Source organism: Ranitomeya variabilis, chromosome 2 (genome assembly GCF_051348905.1).
Source record: "Ranitomeya variabilis isolate aRanVar5 chromosome 2, aRanVar5.hap1, whole genome shotgun sequence".
Lineage (NCBI taxonomy): Eukaryota > Metazoa > Chordata > Amphibia > Anura > Dendrobatidae > Ranitomeya > Ranitomeya variabilis.
Window position 1 is genome coordinate 528,277,807 of NC_135233.1, and position 24,081 is coordinate 528,301,887.

The 24,081-nt window shown below is 43.9% G+C and overlaps 1 protein-coding gene across 1 annotated transcript in view; it reads right to left on the reverse strand.

Moving 5' to 3' along the window:
* LOC143803871 (uncharacterized) overlaps positions 1-24,081 on the reverse strand; it is an 86,142-nt gene that overhangs the window by 43,192 nt on the left and 18,869 nt on the right. The window contains exons 2-4 of the mRNA XM_077281633.1: positions 12,493-12,618; positions 12,177-12,363; positions 9,716-11,077 (exon numbers count right to left, since the gene is read on the reverse strand). Of these exons, the coding sequence (XP_077137748.1) occupies positions 9,716-11,077; positions 12,177-12,363; positions 12,493-12,618 (1,675 nt within the window). The remainder of the gene's footprint in view (positions 1-9,715; positions 11,078-12,176; positions 12,364-12,492; positions 12,619-24,081) is intronic.

Below are 24,081 nucleotides of genomic sequence, written 5' to 3' on the forward strand. Positions count from 1 at the left end.
TAAGTATTTGGTCAGAAACAAACAATCAAGATTACTGGCTCTCACAGACCTGTAACTTCTTCTTTAAGAGTCTCCTCTTTCCTCCACTCATTACCTGTAGTAATGGCACCTGTTTAAACTTGTTATCAGTATAAAAAGACACCTGTGCACACCCTCAAACAGTCTGACTCCAAACTCCACTATGGTGAAGACCAAAGAGCTGTCAAAGGACACCAGAAACAAAATTGTAGCCCTTCACCAGGCTGGGAAGACTGAATCTGCAATAGCCAACCAGCTTGGAGTGAAGAAATCAACAGTGGGAGCAATAATTAGAAAATGGAAGACATTCAAGACCACTGATAATCTCCCTCGATCTGGGGCTCCACGCAAAATCCCACCCCGGGGGGTCAGAATGATCACAAGAACGGTGAGCAAAAATCCCAGAACCACGCGGGGGGACCTAGTGAATGAACTGCAGAGAGCTGGGACCAATGTAACAAGGCCTACCATAAGTAACACACTACGCCACCATGGACTCAGATCCTGCAGTGCCAGACGTGTCCCACTGCTTAAGCCAGTACATGTCCGGGCCCGTCTGAAGTTTGCTAGAGAGCATTTGGATGATCCAGAGGAGTTTTGGGAGAATGTCCTATGGTCTGATGAAACCAAACTGGAACTGTTTGGTAGAAACACAACTTGTCGTGTTTGGAGGAAAAAGAATACTGAGTTGCATCCATCAAACACCATACCTACTGTAAAGCATGGTGGTGGAAACATCATGCTTTGGGGCTGTTTCTCTGCAAAGGGGCCAGGACGACTGATCCAGGTACATGAAAGAATGAATGGGGCCATGTATCGTGAGATTTTGAGTGCAAACCTCCTTCCATCAGCAAGGGCATTGAAGATGAAACGTGGCTGGGTCTTTCAACATGACAATGATCCAAAGCACACCGCCAGGGCAACGAAGGAGTGGCTTCGTAAGAAGCATTTCAAGGTCCTGGAGTGGCCTAGCCAGTCTCCAGATCTCAACCCTATAGAAAACCTTTGGAGGGAGTTGAAAGTCCGTGTTGCCAAGCGAAAAGCCAAAAAAATCACTGCTCTAGAGGAGATCTGCATGGAGGAATGGGCCAACATACCAACAACAGTGTGTGGCAACCTTGTGAAGACTTACAGAAAACGTTTGACCTCTGTCATTACTAACAAAGGATATTTTACAAAGTATTGAGATGAAATTTTGTTTCTGACCAAATACTTATTTTCCACCATAATATGCAAATAAAATGATAAAAAAACAGACAATGTGATTTTCTGGATTTTTTTTTCTCAGTTTGTCTCCCATAGTTGAGGTCTACCTATGATGTAAATTACAGACGCCTCTCATCTTTTTAAGTGGTGGAACTTGCACTATTGCTGACTGACTAAATACTTTTTTGCCCCACTGTATATATATATATATATATACAGTGCCTACAAGTAGTATTCAACCCCCTGCAGATTTAGCAGGTTTACACATTTGGAATTAACTTGGCATTGTGACATTTGGACTGTAGATCAGCCTGGAAGTGTGAAATGCACTGCAGCAAAAAAAATGTTATTTCTTTGTTTATTTTTTTTTTAAATTGGGAAAAGTTTTTTCAGAGGGTTATTTATTATTCAACCCCTCAACCCACCAGAATTCTGTTTGGTTCCCCTAAAGTATTAAGAAGTAGTTCAGGCACAAAGAACAATGAGCTTCACATGTTTGGATTAATTATCTCTTTTTCCAGCCTTTTCTGACTATTTAAGACCCTCCACAAACTTGTGAACAGCACTCATACATGGTCAACATGGGGAAGACAAAGGAGCATTCCAAGGCCATCAGAGACAAGATCGTGGAGGGTCACAAGGCTGGCAAGGGGTACAAAACCCTTTCCAAGGAGTTGGGCCTACCTGTCTCCACTGTTGGGAGCATCATCCGGAAGTGGAAGGCTTATGGAACTACTGTTAGCCTTCCACGGCCTGGACAGCCTTTGAAAGTTTCCTCCCGTGCCGAGGCCGGGCTTGTCCAAAGAGTCAAGGCTAACCCAAGGACAACAAGGAAGGAGCTCCGGGAAGATCTCATGGCAGTGGGGACATTGGTTTCAGTCAATACCATAAGTAACGTACTCCACCGCAATGGTCTCCGTTCCAGACGAGCCCGTAAGGTACCTTTACTTTCAAAGCGTCATGTCAAGGCTCGTCTACAGTTTGCTCATGATCACTTGGAGGACTCTGAGACTGACTGGTTCAAGGTTCTCTGGTCTGATGAGACCAAGATCGAGATCTTTGGTGCCAACCACACACGTGACGTTTGGAGACTTTATGGCACTGCATACGACCCCAAGAATACCATCCCTACAGTCAAGCATGGTGGTGGCAGCATCATGCTGTGGGGCTGTTTCTCAGCCAAGGGGCCTGGCCATCTGGTCCGCATCCATGGGAAGATGGATAGCACGGCCTACCTGGAGATTTTGGCCTAGAACCTCCGCTCCTCCATCAAGGATCTTAAGATGGGTTGTCATTTCATCTTCCAACAAGACAACGACCCAAAGCGCACAGCCAAGAAAACCAAGGCCTGGTTCAAGAGGCAAAAAATCAAGGTGTTGCAGTGGCCTAGTCAGTCTCCTGACCTTAACCCAATTGAAAACTTGTGGAAGGAGCTCAAGATTAAAGTCCACATGAGACACCCAAAGAACCTAGATAACTTGGAGAAGATCTGCATGGAGGAGTGGGCCAAGATAACTCCAGAGACCTGTGCCGGCCTGATCAGGTCTTTTAAAAGACGATTATTAGCTGTAATTGCAAACAAAGGTTATTCCACAAAATATTAAACCTAGGGGTTGAATAATAATTGACCCACACTTTTATGTTTAAAATTTATAAAAATTTAACTGAGCAACAAAACTTTTTGGTTTGTAAGATTTATGCATCTGTTAATAAATCCTGCTCTTGTTTGAAGTTTGAAGGCTCTAACTTATTTGCATCTTATTAAACTTGCTAAATCTGCAGGGGGTTGAATACTACTTGTAGGCACTGTATATATATATATATATATATATATATATATTTATTTATTTAGGTATTGCTCCCAGAAAATTATTTCAATATATATATGTATATATATATATATATATATATATATATATATATATATATACCTGACCAGCATCTCCTAATTTGAACAAGTGCACTCTGTCACACTACATTATATAGAGAAAAAGAGCACAGCAACACTATGCATGAATGCAGGCCATGTGAAAACACAGAAAAACATTAAAAACATACAATTTTGATTTTACTACTCAAAAAAACATTTTCAAACTTTTTTTTAACTTAATTATGAAAGAAAAATGAAGATTCTTAGTGCACAAATTGGTGAATTCATGTATGTCCATCAACCACGACAAGGTGACCTCCCTCTGATGGTTCCCTACTCTACCATACATGCCTCTCGGGCTATTAACCTACAACGTATGGACATTCATGTCACTCCCAGGCTAAGCCTACAATTTAGGAGAGACTGGGGACTGAAAGGCACATTACCGCCCCCAATGTGACAAAGGGCTATTTGCAGATCCCAATGTCCCAGAGTGCTAAGGATAACACAGTTTTCTCAACGCCTGATGGGTGTTTCCAAAACACCAGAATGCCTTTTGGTCTGCAAGGTGCCCCAGCAACCTTCCAGAGGGCTATGGATTGAGTGCTGGCTCCGCATAATAAGTGTGCCGCCGCCTACCTAGATGACATTGTGGTCTTCAGTCCAGACTGGGGTAGTCATCTATCAAAGGTACAGGCTGTTCTGGATGCATTGAGGAATGCGGGGTTCACCATCAATCCAAAGAAATGTTCCATAGGAAATGAAGAGGCCACATACCTAGGCTGCGTGGTTGGGAGGGAGAGATCAAGCCCCAGATAAGCAAGATTGAGGAGACTCAGAAATGGCCATGAGCACTATCCAAGAAGCAAGTGAGAGCGTTTCTTGGAATTGTGGGTTACTATCGGCGGTTTATCCAAAGGTTTGCCATTATTCCGCGCCACTGATGGAACTCCTTCAAGGCACAAGGTCAACCTTAGTTAAATGGTCTGAAGAGACTGAGATGGCATTCCAGGAGCTGAAGCAGGCTCTATGTAAGCATCCAGTTCTGGTATCACCAGACTTCACCAAGGAGTTCATTGACCAGACAGAGATGTCAGAAATCGGCTTGGGAGCCATGCTGTCTTAGGTGGTGAATTGAGAGGAGCATCCTATCATGTATCTGAGCAGGAAGCTCTCTTCATGTGAAAGAAACTATGCCATTGCCGAAAAGGAGTGCTTGGCCATAAAATGGGCCGTGGATACCCTGAAGTACTACCTGCTAGGTCGTAGGTTAAGCTGGTGTCTGACCATGCCCCTCTGAGGTAGTTGAGGAAAAAGAAGGGTAAGAATGCTCGGGTGACGAGAAGGTTCTTGGGCCACCAAGAGTTCACTTTCCACGTAGAACATAGGCTAGGAAAGTTGCAAGGGAATGCAGATGCCCTTTCCAGACTCCCCTGCCTAACAAGTGAAAGTTCCAAAACCCCAGCTTTGGACAGACGGGGGAATATGTGACAGGGTCACTGGCAGGGTGGTATGTTTTCACTGCGCTTAACAGCATCAGTGATATGAAACGAGAGCATTTTTCTCCAGCACACTACGTGTTGTGAGGGTTAAGTTGCATAAAAAGGCTAGTTTTATGTGGACCTTCATAGAGGGGGTGGGAGAAGGTCTATTTTATCTCCCCTGGCGGACATGCCAGGACCTGTGTGAGGTCATAATCATGTGATCAATCACATTATGGGAAAATCACAGGCTTGAGTTTAAATATCTGAGCTCTATAGGCAGTCTGGGTTCACCTAGCCAGGAGATAGGAGTCTCCCGAGGCTTTGTGGCTCGCCGAGAACAGACTGAACCTGTGCTGCTCCAGGGTGGGTTGCCACCCGCAACATACGGACTGTGTTGCAGCATTTTTGTATTCCTTTTTTTGGCTTTGTTCCTGTTTTAGCTAGAAGGGCTGAGTTTTGTTCCCATGGGTCAGTTTATGCTGCCTGACAATAAACCAACAAGGATTTAAAGAGACAGTGTTCCCATTTTTCTTGCCTCTCTGTGCCGCCACGTGAGTGAGCTACTACAATATATATATACATATATATAGATATATATATATATATATATATATATATATATATATATATATATATACACATACGTCACTGACCCTAAACATGCAAAACAAAGACACGGTGACAATATAGATGTTTTCATAGTCTCCTATGGGCTCACATCTAACTTTTGCATTTTAACCAAAAGAAGAAATACAGTGAAAAGCTGCTATACGCAATTGCTCCAATTAATTAGTGCTTTTGCGCCTGTTTTTTGTCTAGTTTCGGGCCTTTTTTTTTTTTACCTGATGCAATCATTCTATTTGTGCCTTTCTTGAAGCCTATTTAATTTGTGCTAACCTGTGTTTTTTTCCCACTTTGGGGCAGAGTGTAGTAATTCCAGATGTTTTAGCTTGATTCACTATTTTTAAAAAGTAAATATTTAGCACCACTTCACCCAGTCCCCCCCTGATGTGTTTTTCAGAACACCAAATTTTGCCACAGTTTTTGTGACCTTTGGTGCCAAAAGTTATAAAAACAGTTCAAATAAGGAAGAAATCCCATTTATAAAATTTGTGCTAAAGTCATGAAATGTGTATGCCATTTTGATGAATTTGGAGCTGAAATGGTAATATACATCAAAAGTCAAACAAAGAAAAGTAACTTAACCCCCCCCCCCCCGCAAATGATGAATTAGGGCTTATGAATAAAAGACCCCCTTAGTTATTTTTATTCTCTATGCTCATGGCTGATACCATACAAAATACAATAAGAGATATTATGGCATGAACCATTAAATGGTGCATGTACTACTTCACAGCGACATATCAAAGGGGGGCTGGTGGGGCATTCGCCCTGGGTGCAGCCAGCAGGGGGGCACATTGGACCTCCTATTGCAGCGGTCCAAGGTGTCTCACCCAACACTGGGATTCTGCTGACAGCCGGCTTAAAGAAGGTGCAGTAGACCAGCTCCCATCTTTCAGATGTGAGTACCATTGAAGCACACAGATGCACAAATAACTTTGGTGACAAGTGAAGCTGATGACACTGAAGATTAAATGTAATGGGTGAGGGAGATTTAGTAGGGGTAATTTACTCTGTGGAGGAGATTTAGTGTTATGAGGCTGGGGGAGATAGGAGGACACAAGTTTGGGGAGAAAGGAGGGGACAGGTTCATATTCAATATGGGGAGTGGGAGAAATTTGAAGACAGCATGAGGAGCTCGGGACGTGATGGATCATGTATGAAGAAACGCTATGAGGGGATAGGAGTAAACACAATATGTTGGGTAGGGGGATGGGTGCAGACACAGTAAGATGAGCGGGGGAGTGGATGCGGGCACAGTATGATGAGTAAGTGAATGGGGGTGAGTTCAGACATAGTATGAGGAGCAGATAGATGCAGACACACAGACACAGTATGGGGAGTGGGGATAAGTGCGGACACAGAATGGGGGATGGGTGCAGACACAGTATGGTGAGTGGGGGGTTGGTTGCACTCACAGTATGAGTAGTAAGGGGAAAATGGATGCAGACAGTATTGGGAGTGGAGGCAATGGGATGGGTGCAGAAACAGTATGGGGAATCAAGTGATGTGTGAGAAGGCAGTATGGAGAGTGAGGGGGTAAATATATGAGACAGTATGAGGAAGGAGGGGTAAACATGTGATGAGACTATTGAGGGTAAGTAAAGAAAAATGAATGGCCATCATTACTTTAAATGAAGGTCAGTCAGTCCGAATAATTGGGAAAACTTTGAAAGTGTCCCCAAGTGCAGTTGCAAAAACCATCAAGCGCTACAAAGAAACTGGCTCACATGAGGACCGTCCCAGAAAAGGAAGACCAAGAGTCACCTCTGCTTCTGAGGATGTTTATCTGAGTCACCAGCCTCAGAAATCGCAGGTTAACAGCAGCTCAGATTAGAGACCAGGTCAATGCCACACAGAGTTCTAGCAGCAGACACATCTCTACAACAACTGTTAAGAGGAGACTTTGTGCAGCAGGCCTTCATGGTAAAATAGCTGCTAGGAAACCACTGCTAAGGACAGGCAACAAGCAGAAGAGACTTGTTTGGGCTAAAGAACACAAGGAATGGACATTAGATCAGTGGAAATCTGTGCTTTGGTCTGATGAGTCCAAATTTGAGATATTTGGTTCCAACCACCGTGTCTTTGTGCGACGCAGAAAAGGTGAACGGATGGACTCTACATGCCTGGTTCCCACTGTGAAGCATGGAGGAGGATTTTTGATGGTGTGGGGGTGCTTTGCTGGTGACACTGTTTGGGATTTATTCAAAATTAAAGGCATACTGAACCAGCATGGCTACCACAGCATCTTGCAGCGGCTTGCTATTCCATCCGGTTTGTGTTTAGTTGGACCATCATTTATTTTTCAACAGGACAATGACCCAAACACACCTCCAGGCTGTGTAAGAGCTATTTGACCAAGAAGGAGAGTGATGGGGTGCTACGCCAGATGACCTGGCCTCCACAGTCACCAGACCTAAACCCAATCGAGATGGTTTGGGTGAGCTGGCTGAGTGACGACAAAAGGGCGAACAAGTGCTAAGCATCTCTGGGAACTCCTTCAAGATAGTTGGAAATCCATTCCCGGTGACTACCTCTTGAAGCTCATCAAGAGAATGCCAAGAGTGTGCAAAACAGTGATCAAGGCAAAAGGTGGCTACTTTGAAGAACCTAGAATATAAGACATAATTTCAGTTGTTTCATACTTTTTTGTTAAGTATATAATTCCACATGTGTTAATTCATAGTTTTGATGCCTTCAGTGTGAATGTACAATTTCCATAGTCATGAAAATACAGAAAAAAAATTAAATGCGAAGTTGTATCCAAACTTTTGGTCTGTACTGTATATACTTTTTTGTTTTGTAATTTCTCCTGTCCATTGTGGAGATATTAGCTTGTAATATTTTGATTATAATTTATTATAAGCCCAACTGAGCATTACCAGACATATGTCTCTGGAGGCATGTACTCCTTCCGCTGCAGTACATTGACCAATCATAACTAGGCGGTGTCATGCACACAAAAAAACACTCCCAGAAGCCCCCAAGATTTGGATTACAAACTTACAAACACCATTGCAGCTCATCTCTCCCAGCATTGTTAGCTCAGCTATATTCACCTCTTCGCACACATTGCCCTGAGATGAAAGTTGGAGGTGTATGTAATCACATTCAGCACTGCTCGTAGTATACAGTAGCTGCTGAGAACACAGCTGTGTGTCATTACATCTTACTGGAAAAAACAAGTTTGTTCGACCAATGGGCGTGTTTTCTTCAACCTGCATGACCCCTCCTCTTTATGATTGGTCAACGTCATGCAGGGGACATAGTAAACGCCCCAAGTGAAGAATCTCTGGTAACACCCATTTAGGTTTATGAAAATTGTAAAAAAACTTTACAAGCTTAATAGAAAAAGGAGATTGACTTTTCAGAGTAGACCTCACTGCTGTAAGAAGGAAACAGTTCCAGAATGGAAAAGCAATTTCCTAGTTCTTATTTTTAAGCATTTTGTGCTTACGCTAAGCCCTTTTTCAAAGCAAACTACATAGCACCTACTCACTTATGGTGCTATGTAGTTTCTTTTTTAAATAGGACTCGGTGCGAGCATGAAATGTATAAAAATAAAAACTACAAAATTACTTTTCCATTCTAGAACTGTTTCCTTCTTACAGCAGCGCTGGATAGTCTGAAACAGTAATCTCTTTTTTTCTATTAATTGATATGCAAAAGAAGGTTTACATTCATTTGCTGACTCCTGGCAAGCTGTAATATTCATTGATAATTATTGGAGTTGTGACAATCACAACCCTTTCGGGTGAGCAGCTCCATAAATCCCTTCTCATCCTTACAATTCAATACTACCCTATGTGTGCTTGTTTCCCCCTCTATTTTTTCTACAAACTTTACATGTTAATATATCTGCAATGGATAGGAGAAATAAAAAAATAAAAACTATGTTTTATTGAGCTCTGCAGCCATTACTCCATGGTGTGGCCAGTTTAACATGTTCAAATTGGTGAAATGTTCTCTTTAAGACTCGGTTTATATACAACATTCTTGTCAGATGCTTTACTGCCCATTGTTTTTGTGCATAGCCATAAAGGTGAGCAAACATTGGAGTTCTCAAGCAGATTTGACTCTGGTGGCACCATAATGTAAGTGTTGTTAATTTTTATAGCATTTTTCTTCTATAGATTTACTTCCCCATTTTGCCAAAGAAAACCCCATCAAAAACTGACTTGGTAAACAAGAGTATGTCCAAATAATGTATTTTTCAAGCATATAAGCTCTGTAACCCGCCAGAAAAGGATCTAAGGAAATGCTAAAATGAATGAATATATACAAAGCAATGTAAAAACTTGAAAAGGTTAAAAGAAGTGACCTGACCATTTCATCAGGTGATTATCTTAGTTTAAAAAAGAGCCAGCAGGCAAAGACATTGCAAAAAATGTCAGAAAAGAAGTTTTAGGACAAAAGACACTAGTGTGTCCTGAAGCATATTTTCTATATGTCTAAAAGATGTTGTGTGCACACATCCTAGCAATCTAACACTTTACAAGAGCTAGTGGTAACTCACCATGCTCTTCTTTGGAGATTACATCTTGACATGACAGTTTAGTCTTATTACTGGGTGAAATATTTAGTCTGTCCCTCAAATCTGATCCTGGCAAATAAACTAATTTTGTCACGTTAGTTAGATTAATTGGGCTTTTCCCATTGGGTTTGGACTTTTCCTCCTTGGATGATGCTTTGCTGCCTACTTTTTGAGACATGCATCCAGCAGCTATATTTTCATTTTCCTTGATGCAAACTGTTTCTTCTTCGACATCGCCTTGGTCACTAGTTTGATCTGTCAACTGACAGTGGTTATCAGTGCACAATTTACCCTCTGCATTTACATCACATTCAATTGTTTCTTCCATATTTGTGTCTTTTTTAATATCCAGAGGACCGTTTTTCCTCACATCAAAATATAAATTTTTAACATTAAAGACATCTGCATTTTCATCATAATGTAATGCTTGTGCATTGCAGTCCACTTTATCTAAAACAGACTGTAAATTTAAATTATCCACTGGGTCTTGAGAACTAAGAGAAGTAGTAAAAATAGTTTCTTGGCCTAAACATTTATTCTTCTTCTCTCTTTCAATAGTGTTGACACTTGTATTTGAAGTGACCATATCCATACAGTGCTTGGCTATATCCTTGGACTCGACTGATTTTAGGTCAATTTTTTCAGTTAGTTCAGATAAAAGGGAATGTCCACATACTCCAGGAGAATTCTCAGTTGTTTGCAGCATTGGATCTTCTATATCCATTTGTATTTGATCATTGCTGCAAGATTGTGTGTTTATATCTGATATCTGCCTGTTCAAAGAAGGTAAGTAATAATTATTTGAATCCTCAAAGACACAACTGGGACTGTTTGCAGCCGGAGAGCTGTCCCTGGCGGTACACTGCTCAGATATTAACTGTTCTCTAGTTTGACTAAGTAGTTGAGATTCTGCCGAGTGTGTCTCATTTTTTAACACACCTTGACCATAGTCTGTCATCTCTGGCTTATCAATTACAATATACATTTCTTCACCAATACCATCTTCAGATTTTTGAAGACTGGAATCTGTCTGCAGACTTGCTTCTTCACTGCAGACAGTTGGAATTTTATAGTCTGGCAGCATCTTGATGGTCTCTGCCATTTCTTTTTCCTGCATTGTTTTACTGAGATTGGCTGTTCTCTCTTCATACTCATCAACAACATTTAGACATGTCTTGTTAACCGGGATCTCTTCAGTACATCTTTCATCGCAGGACCCTCTTATATTCTGTTCAACAGTTGGAAAACTTTGTTTGTTTTCTGAAAGACCACTCTCATCCTTCTGTTCTTCACTAAGATGTCCCTTATCTGTGATGTTATAAACATGCTGAAGGTTGTTTGCGTCTGTGTTAAAACAAAAGTAAGAACTATTATCACCACTGTATATATTAATAACTATATATAGCACAGAACATTTCACATCGTAAATTATTACAGAACCTTAATTTTCTATTCAGTTTTATAATTATTATTATGAATATGCAGCAAGACCATTAATCTGGAATTTGCTAATCGACTAATCTGGTATTCAATAAAAATCGTAAAGCTTGAAAAATAAGGCCCAAACTTAGCAGTATTAGTGTGTTATGGAACAGAGTGGCAGAAAACTGTATCGCTGCTGCACAACCATATGCATTAAGAAAAGTAGAAAACTGTAGTAAAGCAATGATGAAAGCTTTGTACAGTTGCAAGTGGTTTTGATCCTGTTCATCTGTGGTGGGAATACACCAAAATTCTGTTAAAGAATTTAAGCAGGATTTAGTTTTTTTTTTCTATTGGGCTAAAAACATACTGACAGCAAGTTACTAACTCCGGAGATCTCTCCCAGCTCAGGCTTAGCCTCTCCTGCTTTTCTTGACCTCACATCAGCTGAGCAGCTCTTCCTCTTCCAGTCTGCTCTGTTGTCGAGACATCACTATCGATGTCATTTTGATTGACAGCCAGTTCCCTGCAGTTAGGCAGCGGGAAGACGGCTGTCAATCAGCATGACATTGGCAGAGATGCCCAGTCAACAGAGCAAAGCGAAAGAAAAGAAGTTGCTCTGTCAATGTGACGTTACTGGAAGGAGGAGTAGTCCGTAACTGATCTGAATGAGAACTGATCGTCGCAGGGCAAAATAGGCAGGCAGTTAGCAACTACCTGTCTGTATATTCTTAGCCCAGGAGGAAAAAAGACACCTGTGTCCTGGATAGCCACATTAACCCTTTAACCACATTAACCCAATATAGAGTAAGCGGTGACTATAACCACTCAATGCACTCCCCCAATGAAAGAAAGCAAGCGGCTACAGGGAAGATATAAGTTCATATTATTTCATTTTTATTATTATTTTCCTGCAGATTAAACCATTATCTCCTGTTAAATAGCATTTTGGACATGAAAGGTTCACTATAATCGTAAGTATTTAGACAATATACACAGAAAATGAACTATTGTGACCAACCTTCATGGGCTACTTCTACTTTACTTTCATCTATTTTTTGGATTTCATTACCAGTCAATGACAAATTACCATTTTCTGAGTTGCTAACGAGAAAGTTTGTATTAACTTCTGGATCATTTTGGATGATATTTTCAAATGCGTTGCTTGCTATATCACAAATGTTATAGATACTCTGATGTTCTTCAGCCTTTAATATAAAACAAAGGAAAATCAATTTAGTGTTCTACACAGAAACAACATGTGATGTATTTCTTAAAGGACTATTGCCTGTATAATTATTTTGCAGTCATCACAGAACATACTTTAAGATTTTTACCTGTATGATAGTTTCTGGTGTTTTATTCAGTGATTCACTGTTGTATTTGTGAGAATTATGATTTAACTCCTTTATTGATTCCAGTTCCTTTTTGGCTGCGTCACATTTTATAGTCAAGATTTCTTTCTGATAGGACAGAAAAACTGAGAATCTACTATGTTCAGCCTTATAAAAACCAGTTCATCCTTTTGAGACATGCCATTTCTTATGATCTAACAATAAATATTTGATATTTATGATCACAAATAGAATGACCGTAAAAGAAGTTGTCCCAGAATCACAGCTTATCACATATGCTGGATTCTAGGAGCACCACTGATAATACCTGGGGTTTTAAATCCCATATGAATAGAACTCACAGAGCTATATACATCACTCAAATATCTCATTCAGTCCCCTAGACTATAAATGAGGTATCGGTACGCATGTTTGACCACTGATCCATTTGAATGAGTGATTCGGGACCAGAGATGAGTGAATATTTCAATGTTCGATTCGGATTACGATTGCTGAATCTGAAATATTCGCTAATTTATTTGTTAAATATTTGCTGAACATAGCCAAACGCCATTACAGTCAATGGGAGGCAAAACAAATGCATACACAACACCTTCAAATGGCACCAAAGGCTGCCAGAACACATCAAATTAAGGTGAAACACCAGGAAAGTGGCCTCAATTCACCCACAGTACAAATTGTAGTATGACACAGCAGCAATCAGCCAGGCATGAGGTATGGGAATCTGGGCCAACATTTACATCGTTCAATTGAACATCAAAGTAAGACAAGGTGAGTGATGGATCGGTGTAGGCCTGCTGTGCTTGGAGCCCTGATACCACATGCAACAGCTCAACCTGCTTTCATGCTCAGCCACACTGAGGAGGCACAAATATCAGTTTTGTAGAGTACTATTGTCAGAAAAATCTAAGGATAGTAGTAACATGGGTAGTTAACTCGTAAGTGTGGGGACCCTTGGCATGGGTTACGAGCTTATGTATTTTGGCCAAAATGTCAACCAATACCTCACTATTTTTGTATATTTTTTGCACTACATTTTTCAGGGTGCAGCCATGCCCAAACGCGTTCGGTCCCTCATGAGGGGTGTTCACACTGGGATGCATTGAGAGTGTGCTCACCAGCCCGCTTAATCAAAAAGTAGGGGTGTGACTAATAGGCTGTCAACCAGACACTATGCAGTACCCTTGTGTGAACAATGCCATATGTGGGCCTTCATTGTGCAATTGTATACTGGGCAGTCACCCCCTCCAGGAATGGGTAGGTGGAGAGTGGCTGTTGATCTTGCATTTTGTACCTGTGTTGCTAACATGTTGCTTTATGGGCTGGCTGCACCCTGCAGTGCATTTGTTCCAAGATCTGGGCAGGTAACTGTTGCTGCCTTTTTTTCTGCTGTTTTAAAATATAGTTAACTCAAAGGAAGCGAAGGCCTGATGGTCTAGAATCCCTACTGCTACAGGCAACAAGCATGAAGAAAACCCAACCAGGAGTCTACACATTTACCAAAATTATTGGCAGACATCGCTGAAGTGGCATCAATTTCACCAAAGTACAAATATTATAATGGAGAGTGATATCTCTTTCACTACAGCCAACCCAGCAGATGGAGAGACACAATGAGGACTCTCCACATTTCCAAAAATTATTGGCAGACACCACCAAAGTGGCATCAATTTCAACACAGTAGAAATAGTATAATAGGGACCGACACGTCTTCCACTACATACAACCCAGAAAATGGACACCCACCCAGGAGTGTTCACGTTTACAAAAATTTGTGGCAGACACCACCAAAATTGAATCAATTTCACCACAGTAGAAATAGTATAATAGGGACTGCCAGGTTTTCCACTACACCCAACCCAACAGATGGGCACCCAACCAGGAGTATTCACATTTACAAAAATTATTGGTAGACACCACCAAAATGGCATCGATTTCACCACAGTGGAAATAGTATAATAGAGATTCACAGTTCTTCCACTACAGCCAACCGATCACATGGACACCCAACCAGGAGTGTTCACATTTCCAAAAATTAGGACCTTCCACCAATTAAGTGGCATCAATTTCACAAGAGTAGAAATATATCATAGGAACTGAAACGTCTTCAACTAAAGCCTACCCAGCAGATGTAGACTCAATCAGAAGTCTTCAAATTTCAAAAGTGAGGGCCTGACACCACCGAAGTGGCATAAATTTCACGAGAGTAGAAATAGTATAATAGGGACCGACACGTCTTCCACTACAGCCAACCCAGCAAATGTAGACCAACCATGACTGTTCACATTTCCACAAATTTGTGCTAACATCTGCAGCAGCAGCAAGAGCAGGCACAGAAGCTTAATGCAGCACACTAAAAATGCAACATCGCTTAGTCTGTGCAGTCTGAGATTGGGGTGCAAAAGTCCTTTGAGATCCATGACTTGTTCATCTTAATGAAAGTTAGGGGGTCTACACTTTCAGGGGACAGATGACTGCGCTTATCCATCAGGATACCACCAGCAGCGCTGAAGACACATTCTGAGAGTAGGGATGAGCGACTTTCATTTTTTTAAGATCGAGTCGGGTTTTGTGAAACCCGACTTTGTCCAGAGTCGAGTCGAGTGCAGTCGGCCGATTATCGCTAAAAGTCGGGGATCGACCGAAACACGAAACCCAATGCAAGTCAATGGGGAAGCATAGTCGGCAGTGAGTGGAGGCCAGGAAAACACCTACAGTGCCCATTTTAATGCCAAAAACATCCATTCTTGTTTCTGAAGCTTGTCAATCTCAATTAACTTTATAATAATAGTTGGGCATAGGAAATTGGGGGTCATTTGGCAAAAGTTGTGGGGGGTAGGGCTGGTTCAAGCCTTTAGTGGGCCCAGGAAACGTGGACTACGTCACGGCGGTGGAGCAGGGAGAGGTAAGTATTTCAACGTTGCAAGTGCTGTGATCATGAGCAAGCAGGGGGGCACACTTGTTCGCATTGGCACTGGCACAGGGCCCCTCAAAGTACAGCGGTGTGTTTGCACGGCGGGGGCGCCTCCCACCAGCAGCGACACTTTTGCGTACTCTGAGGGGCCCTGTGCCAGTGACGTCGCCAACGAGTATGCCCCCCCACCTGATGAAGGAACCTGCACTTTCATCTGCACCTTCCTCTTTGTCCCTGTGTAAGGTGGTATAACATGCGGGAAGGGGAACCTTACTTTCAGCAGGGTCAGATTCTGGCTGTGTAGAGTGCAAGGGGAATGTAGTGGTCTAGGTCAATGTACCAGCAGACTCATCTAGCAGTGGCTGGGCAATGGGCAGGATGAGGAGGAAACACAGATATAGGGCCAAAGAATAAAGTAGGCTAAATGCAGTTCAAAATTGGTAAAAGGACAGGACTAAACAGGCGGCATTGCTTTGTTCAGTGGAGTAGCAAACCCAGGAGCAGCAGACACTGTTTTAAGGGCCCAACCACACTAGTAGGCCAAATGCAGTTTAATATCTGATACTATAGGCCCAAAGCCAGAAGGTTGAAGCTCAGCTTTATTCAGTTGAGGGCAAACACCAGGGAGGGGCAGACACCGTTAGTAGGCCGTAACCAAAGTTGAAGGCCAAATGCAGTTTAATATCTGATACTATAGGCCGAAAGCCAGAAGGTTGAAGCTCAGCTTTATTCAGTTGAGGAAAAACACCAGGGAGGGGCAGACACCGTTACCCTAACCACCAATTTTTAAAAACACAGCACTTAATGAGAGCCAGAAGGATGAAGCTCAGCTTTATTCAGTTGAGGACAAACACCAGGCAGGGGCAGACACCGTTAGTAGGCCGTAACCAAAGTTGAAGGCCAAATGCAGTTTAATATCTGATACTATAGGCCGAAAGCCAGAAGGTTGAAGCTCAGCTTTATTCAGTTGAGGAAAAACACCAGGGAGGGGCAGACACCGTTAGTATGCCCTAACCACCAATTTTTAAAATAACAGCACTTAATGAGAGCCAGAAGGTTGAAGCTCAGCTTTATTCAGTTGAGGAAAAACACCAGGGAGGGGCAGACACCGTTAGTAGGCCCTAACCACCAATTTTTAAAAACACAGCACTTAATGAGAGCCAGAAGGTTGAAGCTCAGCTTTATTCAGTTGAGGACAAACACCAGGCAGGGGCAGACACCGTTAGTAGGCCGTAACCAAAGTTGAAGGCCAAATGCAGTTTAATTTCTGATACTATAGGCCGAAAGCCAGAAGGTGGAAGCTCCGATTTAGACAGTGGAGGACAATTTGAATTAGGGACTGCAGACAGACTTAGTAGGCTGTCCCCTGTGGACCATGCATCCAACACATTAACCCATTGCGCCGTAATGGACACGTAATCTTCCGTGGCCATACCTACAGGTCCATGCGTCTGTTGTCAGGTGCACCTTTGTACTCACAGATTGCCAGAGTGCATGGACAATGCGGTCTTTTACATGCTGGTGGAGGGTTGGGATGGCTTTTCTCACAAAAGAAGTGTCGACTGGTTAGCTTGTAGCGTGGTACAGCGTAGTCCATCATGGCCTTATTAATAGTAAATAAAATATATAACTAGGCTCTATGAACTTTTAAATAGGTTCCAGGGGTACACGGGCAGCATTGGTGTGGTCAGTGGAGGAGTATTGCAAGTAGGGGCCGCAGACAGGCTCACAAAGGCCTAAAATAACAAACAGTAGGCAGTCATGGCAGTTTGAAATCGGTTACATGGATACACAGGCAGGCACTCCAGGCAGCATTGTGGTCAGTGGAGGAGTATTGCAAGTAGGGGCCGCAGACAGGCTCACAAAGGCCTAAAATAACAAACAGTAGGCAGTCATGGCAGTTTGAAATCGGTTACATGGATACACAGGCAGGCACTCCAGGCAGCATTGTGGTCAGTGGAGGAGTATTGCAAGTAGGGGCCGCAGACAGGCTCACAAAGGCCTAAAATAACAAACAGTAGGCAGTCATGGCAGTTTGAAATCGGTTACATGGATACACAGGCAGGCACTCCAGGCAGCATTGTGGTCAGTGGAGGAGTATTGCAAGTAGGGGCCGCAGACAGGCTCACAAAGGCCTAAAATAACAAACAGTAGGCAGTCATGGCAGTTTTACATCGGTTACATGGATACACAGGCAGGCAGCATTGTGGTCAGTGGAGGAGTAATGCAAGTAGGGGCCGCAGACAGGCTCACAAAGGCCTAAAATAACAAACAGTAGGCAGTCATGGCAGTTTTACATCGGTTACATGGATACACAGGCAGGCAGCATTGTGGTCAGTGGAGGAGTAATGCAAGTAGGGGCCGCAGACAGGCTCACAAAAGCCTAACATAACAAACAGTAGGCAGTCATGGCAGTTTGAAATCGGTTACATGGATACACAGGCAGGCACTCCAGGCAGCATTGTGGTCAGTGGAGGAGTATTGCAAGTAGGGGCCGCAGACAGGCTCACAAAGGCCTAACATAACAAACAGTAGGCAGTCATGGCAGTTTGAAATCGGTTACATGGATACACAGGCAGGCACTCCAGGCAGCATTGTGGTCAGTGGAGGAGTATTGCAAGTAGGGGCCGCAGACAGGCTCACAAAGGCCTAAAATAACAAACAGTAGGCAGTCATGGCAGTTTTACATCGGTTACATGGATACACAGGCAGGCAGCATTGTGGTCAGTGGAGGAGTAATGCAAGTAGGGACGGCAGACAGGCTATCAAAGGCCTAAAATAACCAACAATAGGCTCATGGCAGTTTTACATCGGTTACATGGATACACAGGCAGGCAGCATTGTGGTCAGTGGAGGAGTATTGCAAGGAGTGTCTGACACAGTTAGTACTCCAAAAAAATAAATAGATGTGAATGTCTTGCAAAACAACTATAAGTAAAAAAAGGGTGGCATGCTTAGGTACAGGGGTGGGCTCATCTGCAGAGTTTATGACAAAGTAATTTGGCAGTAAATTAGTATTTACTGGTGTCAATATAGGACACTGACACAGACTACTTTAACTAGCATCATAGATGCAAACAAATTGGTATTGTTTGTCATTGCCAGGCATTGAATGATGTCAGTGCATAGACTAAACATTGGTGGAGCTGTGCGAGATAATTTTGCACGTGGTACAGCACAGTTTGAGCTGGGGGGGGGGGGAACTCTCTTGTGGCCGGCGGTACCGCCCCAGGGCCCCTCATGTTACAACGGTGTGTCTGACGTTGGGTGCGCACCACCACCGCCAGAGACACTACATTGTTCTATGAGGGACCCAGTGGCAATGCCGTCGACCAAAAGCGGGCACACCCGCCTCTTCAGACAATCAGCACTGTAACGGGTGCTTGCGCCAAGTGGCGAGACAACGGCCCCGTGGGGGGATTTTTCCCATTGGGGGAGGTGTAAACATGTCGTATGCTGGACAAACAGCTGCTGCAAATTAACAGATTGGAACACTCAGTAAGACCAGTCCACAAGCAAGACCTTTTTATAGGAAAGCTAGGTGTCAGCCGGGAAAGGTGGGGCAAAATAATTTGAAATCCAGGAGTGGTTCATTTTAATGAAGGTGAGATCATCCACATTTTGGGTAGCCAGACGAGTCCTTTTTTCGGTTAATATTGAACCAGCAGCACTGAATACTCTTTCTGATAGCACACTAGCTGCTGGGCAAGCAAGCTCCTGCAACGCATATTCTGCCAATTCAGGCCAGGTGTCTAATTTTGATGCCCAGTAATCAAATGGGAATGACGGTTGAGGGAGAACATCGATAAGGGAAGAAAAATAGTTAGTAACCATACTGGACAAATGTTGTCTCCTGTCACTTTGAATAGATGCTGCAGTACCTGTCCTGTCTGCGGTCATTGCGAAATCACTCCACAACCTGGTCAGAAAACCCCTCTGTCCAACGCCACTTCTGATCTGTGCACCCCTAACACCTCTGCCATGTAGCCCCCTGCAGCTTGTGTGAGAACCATCACCGGCGCTGTGTGCTGGGAATGCCTGAATCAAACGGTCTACAAGAGTAGCTTGTTTGGTTGCTAAGATTTGTTCGAGGTTCTCATGTGGCATAATATTTTGCAATTTGCCTTTATAGCGAGGGTCAAGGATGCAGGCCAACCAGTAATCGTCATCGCTCATCATTTTAGTAATGCGTGGGTCCTTTTTGAGGATACGTAAGGCATAATCCGCCATGTGGGCCAAAGTTTCTGTTGGCAAATCTGCGGTTGTGCTGGTTTGAGGGGCAGTTACAGGCAAATCTACGTCACTTGTCTCCCTTAAAAAAACAGAACCCGGCCTTGCAACGCCACTAATTTCTGTTGGCCCAGGACAAGCTTCCTCATTAAAAAAGTACTCATCCCCATCATCCTCCTCGTCCTCCTCCTCCTCTTCGCCCGCTACCGCGTCCTCTACACGGCCCTGACCAGACAATGGCTGACTGTCATCAAGGCTTTCCTCTTCCTCGGCTGCAGACGCCTGCTCCTTTATGTGCGTCAAACTTTGCATCAGCAGACGCATTAGGGGGATGCTCATGCTTATTATGGCGTTGTCTGCACTAACCAGCCATGTGCATTCCTCAAAACACTGAAGGACTTGACACAGGTCTTGTAGCTTCGACCACTGCACACCTGACAACTCCATGTCTGCCATCCAACTGCCTGCCCGTGTATGTGTATCCTCCCACAAAAACATAACAGCACGCCTCTGTTCACACAGTCTCTGAAGCATGTGCAGTGTGGAGTTCCACCTTGTTGAAATGTCGATGATTAGGCGATGCTGGGGAAGGTTCAAAGACCGCTGATAGTTCTGCATACGGCTGGAGTGTACGGGCGAACGGCGGATATGCGAGCAAAGTCTGCGCACTTTGAGGAGCAGGTCGGGTAACCCCGGATAACTTTTCAGGAAGCACTGCACCACCAGGTTTAAGGTGTGAGCCAGGCAAGGAATGTGTTTCAGTTGGGAAAGGGCTATGGCAGCCATGAAATTCCTTCCGTTATCACTCACAACCTTGCCTGCCTCAAGATGTACAGTGCCCAGCCATGACTGAGTTTCATTCTGCAAGAACTCGGACAGAACTTCCGCGGTGTGTCTGTTGTCGCCCAAACACTTCATTGCCAATACAGCCTGCTGACGCTTGCCACTAGCTGTCCCATAATGGCACACCTGGTGTGCAACAGTGGCAGCTGCGGATGGAGTGGATGTGTGGGGTGTGTGGACGAGCTCTCGCTTCTGCATGAGGAGGAGGAAGAGGAGGAGGGGGGGGTGAACGCCTACAGCCAACTCTTTCCTTGACCGTGGACTAGGCAAAACTGTCCCAATATTGCTGTCCCCTGTGGACCCTGCATCCACCACATTCACCCAGTGTGCCGTGATGGACACGTAACGTCCCTGGCCATGCCTACTGGTCCATGCATCTGTTGTCAGGTGCACCTTTGTAGTCACAGACTGCCTGAGTGCATGGACGATGCGGTCTTTAACATGCTGTTGGAGGGCTGGGATGGCTTTTCTAGAAAAGAAGTGCCGACTGGGTAGCTTGTAGTGTGGTACAGCGTAGTCCATCAGCGCTTTGAAAGCTTCGCTTTCAACTAACCGGTAGGGCATCATCTTTAATGAGATTAGTCTAGCAATGTGGGCGTTCAAACCCTGTGTACGCGGATGCGAGGATGAGTACTTCCTTTTCCTAACAAGAGTCTCATGTAGGGTGAGCTGGACTGGAGAGCTGGAGATCGTGGAACTAGCGGTGGTGCCGGTGGACATGGGTGACAGAGAGGGTTGGAGATGGTATTCTTGCCGGTGCCCTACATGCAGTGTTTCCTACTACTAACCTGGTGATTCCCTGACTGCTTTGGCCTGGCGACGAAAGCTGCACAGATACTGCAGGTGGTGTGGGAAATGGTCGGCTTACAGGGAGGGAAGGGATGTAGCGTTGCTGACTAGCTTCATTGGCCGGGGGTGCTGCAACCTTTAGGGACGTTTGGTAGTTAGTCCAGGCTTGCAAATGCATGGTGGATAAATGTCTATGCATGCAACTTGTATTTAGACTTTTAAGATTCTGACCTCTGCTTAAGGTAGTTGAACATTTTTGACAGATGACTTTGCGCTGATCATTTGGATGTTGTTTAAAAAAATGCCAGACTGCACTCTTTCTACTATCGGATACCTTTTCAGGCATTGCAGACTGAGCTTCTTTAACCGGATGGCCACGCTGTCCTCCAACTGGTTTTGGTTTTGCCACGCGTTTTTGGCCAGATACGGGCCCGGTAGATGGAACCTGTTGTGATGTTGATGCCTGCTGCGGCTCCTCCTCCTCCGCTTCAGAACTACTGCCGCCTGCACCCTGTTCCCCCAATGGCTGCCAATCGGGGTCCACAACTGGGTCATCTATGACCTCCTCTTCTATGTCGTGTGCGATTTCGTCTGTGTCACCGTGTAAGCCGGTGGTATAGCGTCCGTGACGGGACACCATAGTCTCCGCTGGGTTTGATTCTGCCTCAGTACACTGCGAGGGCAATGTTCTGGTCTGAGTCAAAGGAACAGCATAGTAATCTGGCTGTGGCTGTGCATCTGTGCACTCCATGTCCGATTCAACTTCTAATGGACATTGTTGTGAATTAGACTTTTTGGCTCCCTCTTGTGGTTACTAGTGATATGACTCTGGGATTGTCTTTCCTCAGTTTGGCACCCACCTGGGTCGTTAGTCCAGGGGTGTTGCTATATAAACTTCCTGGATCCTTAGTCCAGTGCCTGGCATCATTGTAATCAGATCCTTTCTGTTTGCTCCTGTCTGCTGTCCTGGTTCGTGCAAAATTAAGCTAAGTCCTGCTTCTTTGTTTTTTGGTTTTTTGCTTTGCTCTTATTTTTGTCCAGCTTGTACTAAATGTGATTCCTGACTTTGCTGGAAGCTCTAGGGGGGCTGGTGTTCTCCCCCCGGGCCGTTAGACGGTTCGGGGGTTCTTGAATATCCAGCGTGGATATTTTGATAGGGTTTTTGCTGACCATATAAGTCATCTTACTATATTCTGCTATTAGCTAGTGGGCCTCTCTTTGCTAAATACCTAGCTCATTCTTACGTTTGTCTTTTCCTCTTACCTCACCGTTATTATTTGTTGGGGGCTTGTATCCAACTTTTGGGGTCTCTTCTCTGGAGGCAAGAAAGGTCTTTCTTTTCCCTTCTAGGGTTAGTTAGTTCTCCGGCTGGCGCGAGACGTCTAGAACCAACGTAGGCACGTTCCCCGGCTGCTGCTATTTGTGGTGCTAGGATTAGATATATGGTCAGCTCAGGTACCACTGCCCTATGAGCTGGTTTTTTGTGTTTGCAGACTTAGTAATTATTTCTGAGACCCTCTGCCATTGGGGTCATAACAGTATGCCAGGCCAACATTGAATGTTTAATGCATTGCAGAAGTGGGATAATAAGAAAGGAAATTCTGATTTTTTTTTTTTCCCTCTCTTCCTCCCCTTTACCTCTGAGTGGCTTGTGCTTGCTGCAGACATGAATGTCCAGACCTTGATTACAAGTGTAGACCAGCTTGCTGCTCGTGTGCAGGGCATACAAGATTTTGTTACCAGCAGTCCAATGTCTGAACCTAAAATACCTATTCCTGAACTGTTTTCTGGAGACCGATTTAAGTTTAGGAATTTCAGGAATAATTGTAAATTGTTTCTATCTCTGAGACCCCGTTCATCTGGAGATTCAGCTCAGCAAGTTAAAATTGTTATCTCTTTTTTACGGGGCGACCCTCAGGATTGGGCTTTCTCGCTAGCGCCAGGAGATCCGGCATTGGCAAATATTGATGCATTTTTTCTGGCGCTCGGATTGCTTTACGAGGAACCCAATCTTGAAATTCAGGCAGAAAAAGCCTTGCTGGCTATTTCTCAGGGCCAGGATGAAGCTGAAGTGTATTGCCAAAAATTTCGGAAATGGTCCGTGCTTACTCAGTGGAATGAGTGTGCTCTGGCCGCAAATTTCAGAAATGGCCTTTCTGAAGCCATTAAGAATGTGATGGTGGGTTTCTCCATTCCTACAAGTCTGAATGATTCCATGGCGCTGGCTATTCAAATTGACCGGCGTTTGCGGGAGCGCAAAACCGCTAATCCTCTGGTGGTGTTGTCTGAACAAACACCTGATTTAATGCAATGTGATAGAATTCAGACTAGAAATGAGCGGAAAAATCATAGACGTCAGAATGGGTTGTGTTTTTACTGTGGTGATTCTACACATGTTATATCAGCATGCTCTAAACGCCTAACAAGGGTTGTTAGTCCTGTCGCCATTGGCAATTTGCAACCTAAATTTATTTTGTCTGTGACTTTAATTTGCTCATTGTCTTCATACCCTGTTATGGCGTTTGTGGATTCAGGTGCTGCCCTGAGTCTTATGGATCTGTCATTTGCCAAGCGCTGTGGTTTTGTTCTTGAACCGTTGGTAAATCCTATTCCTCTTAGAGGTATTGATGCTACGCCATTGGCGGAAAATAAACCGCAGTTTTGGACGCAGGTAACCATGTGCATGACTCCTGAACATCGGGAGGTGATTCGTTTTCTTGTTCTGCATAAAATGCATGATTTGGTCGTTTTGGGTCTGCCATTGTTACAGACCCACAATCCAGTCTTGGATTGGA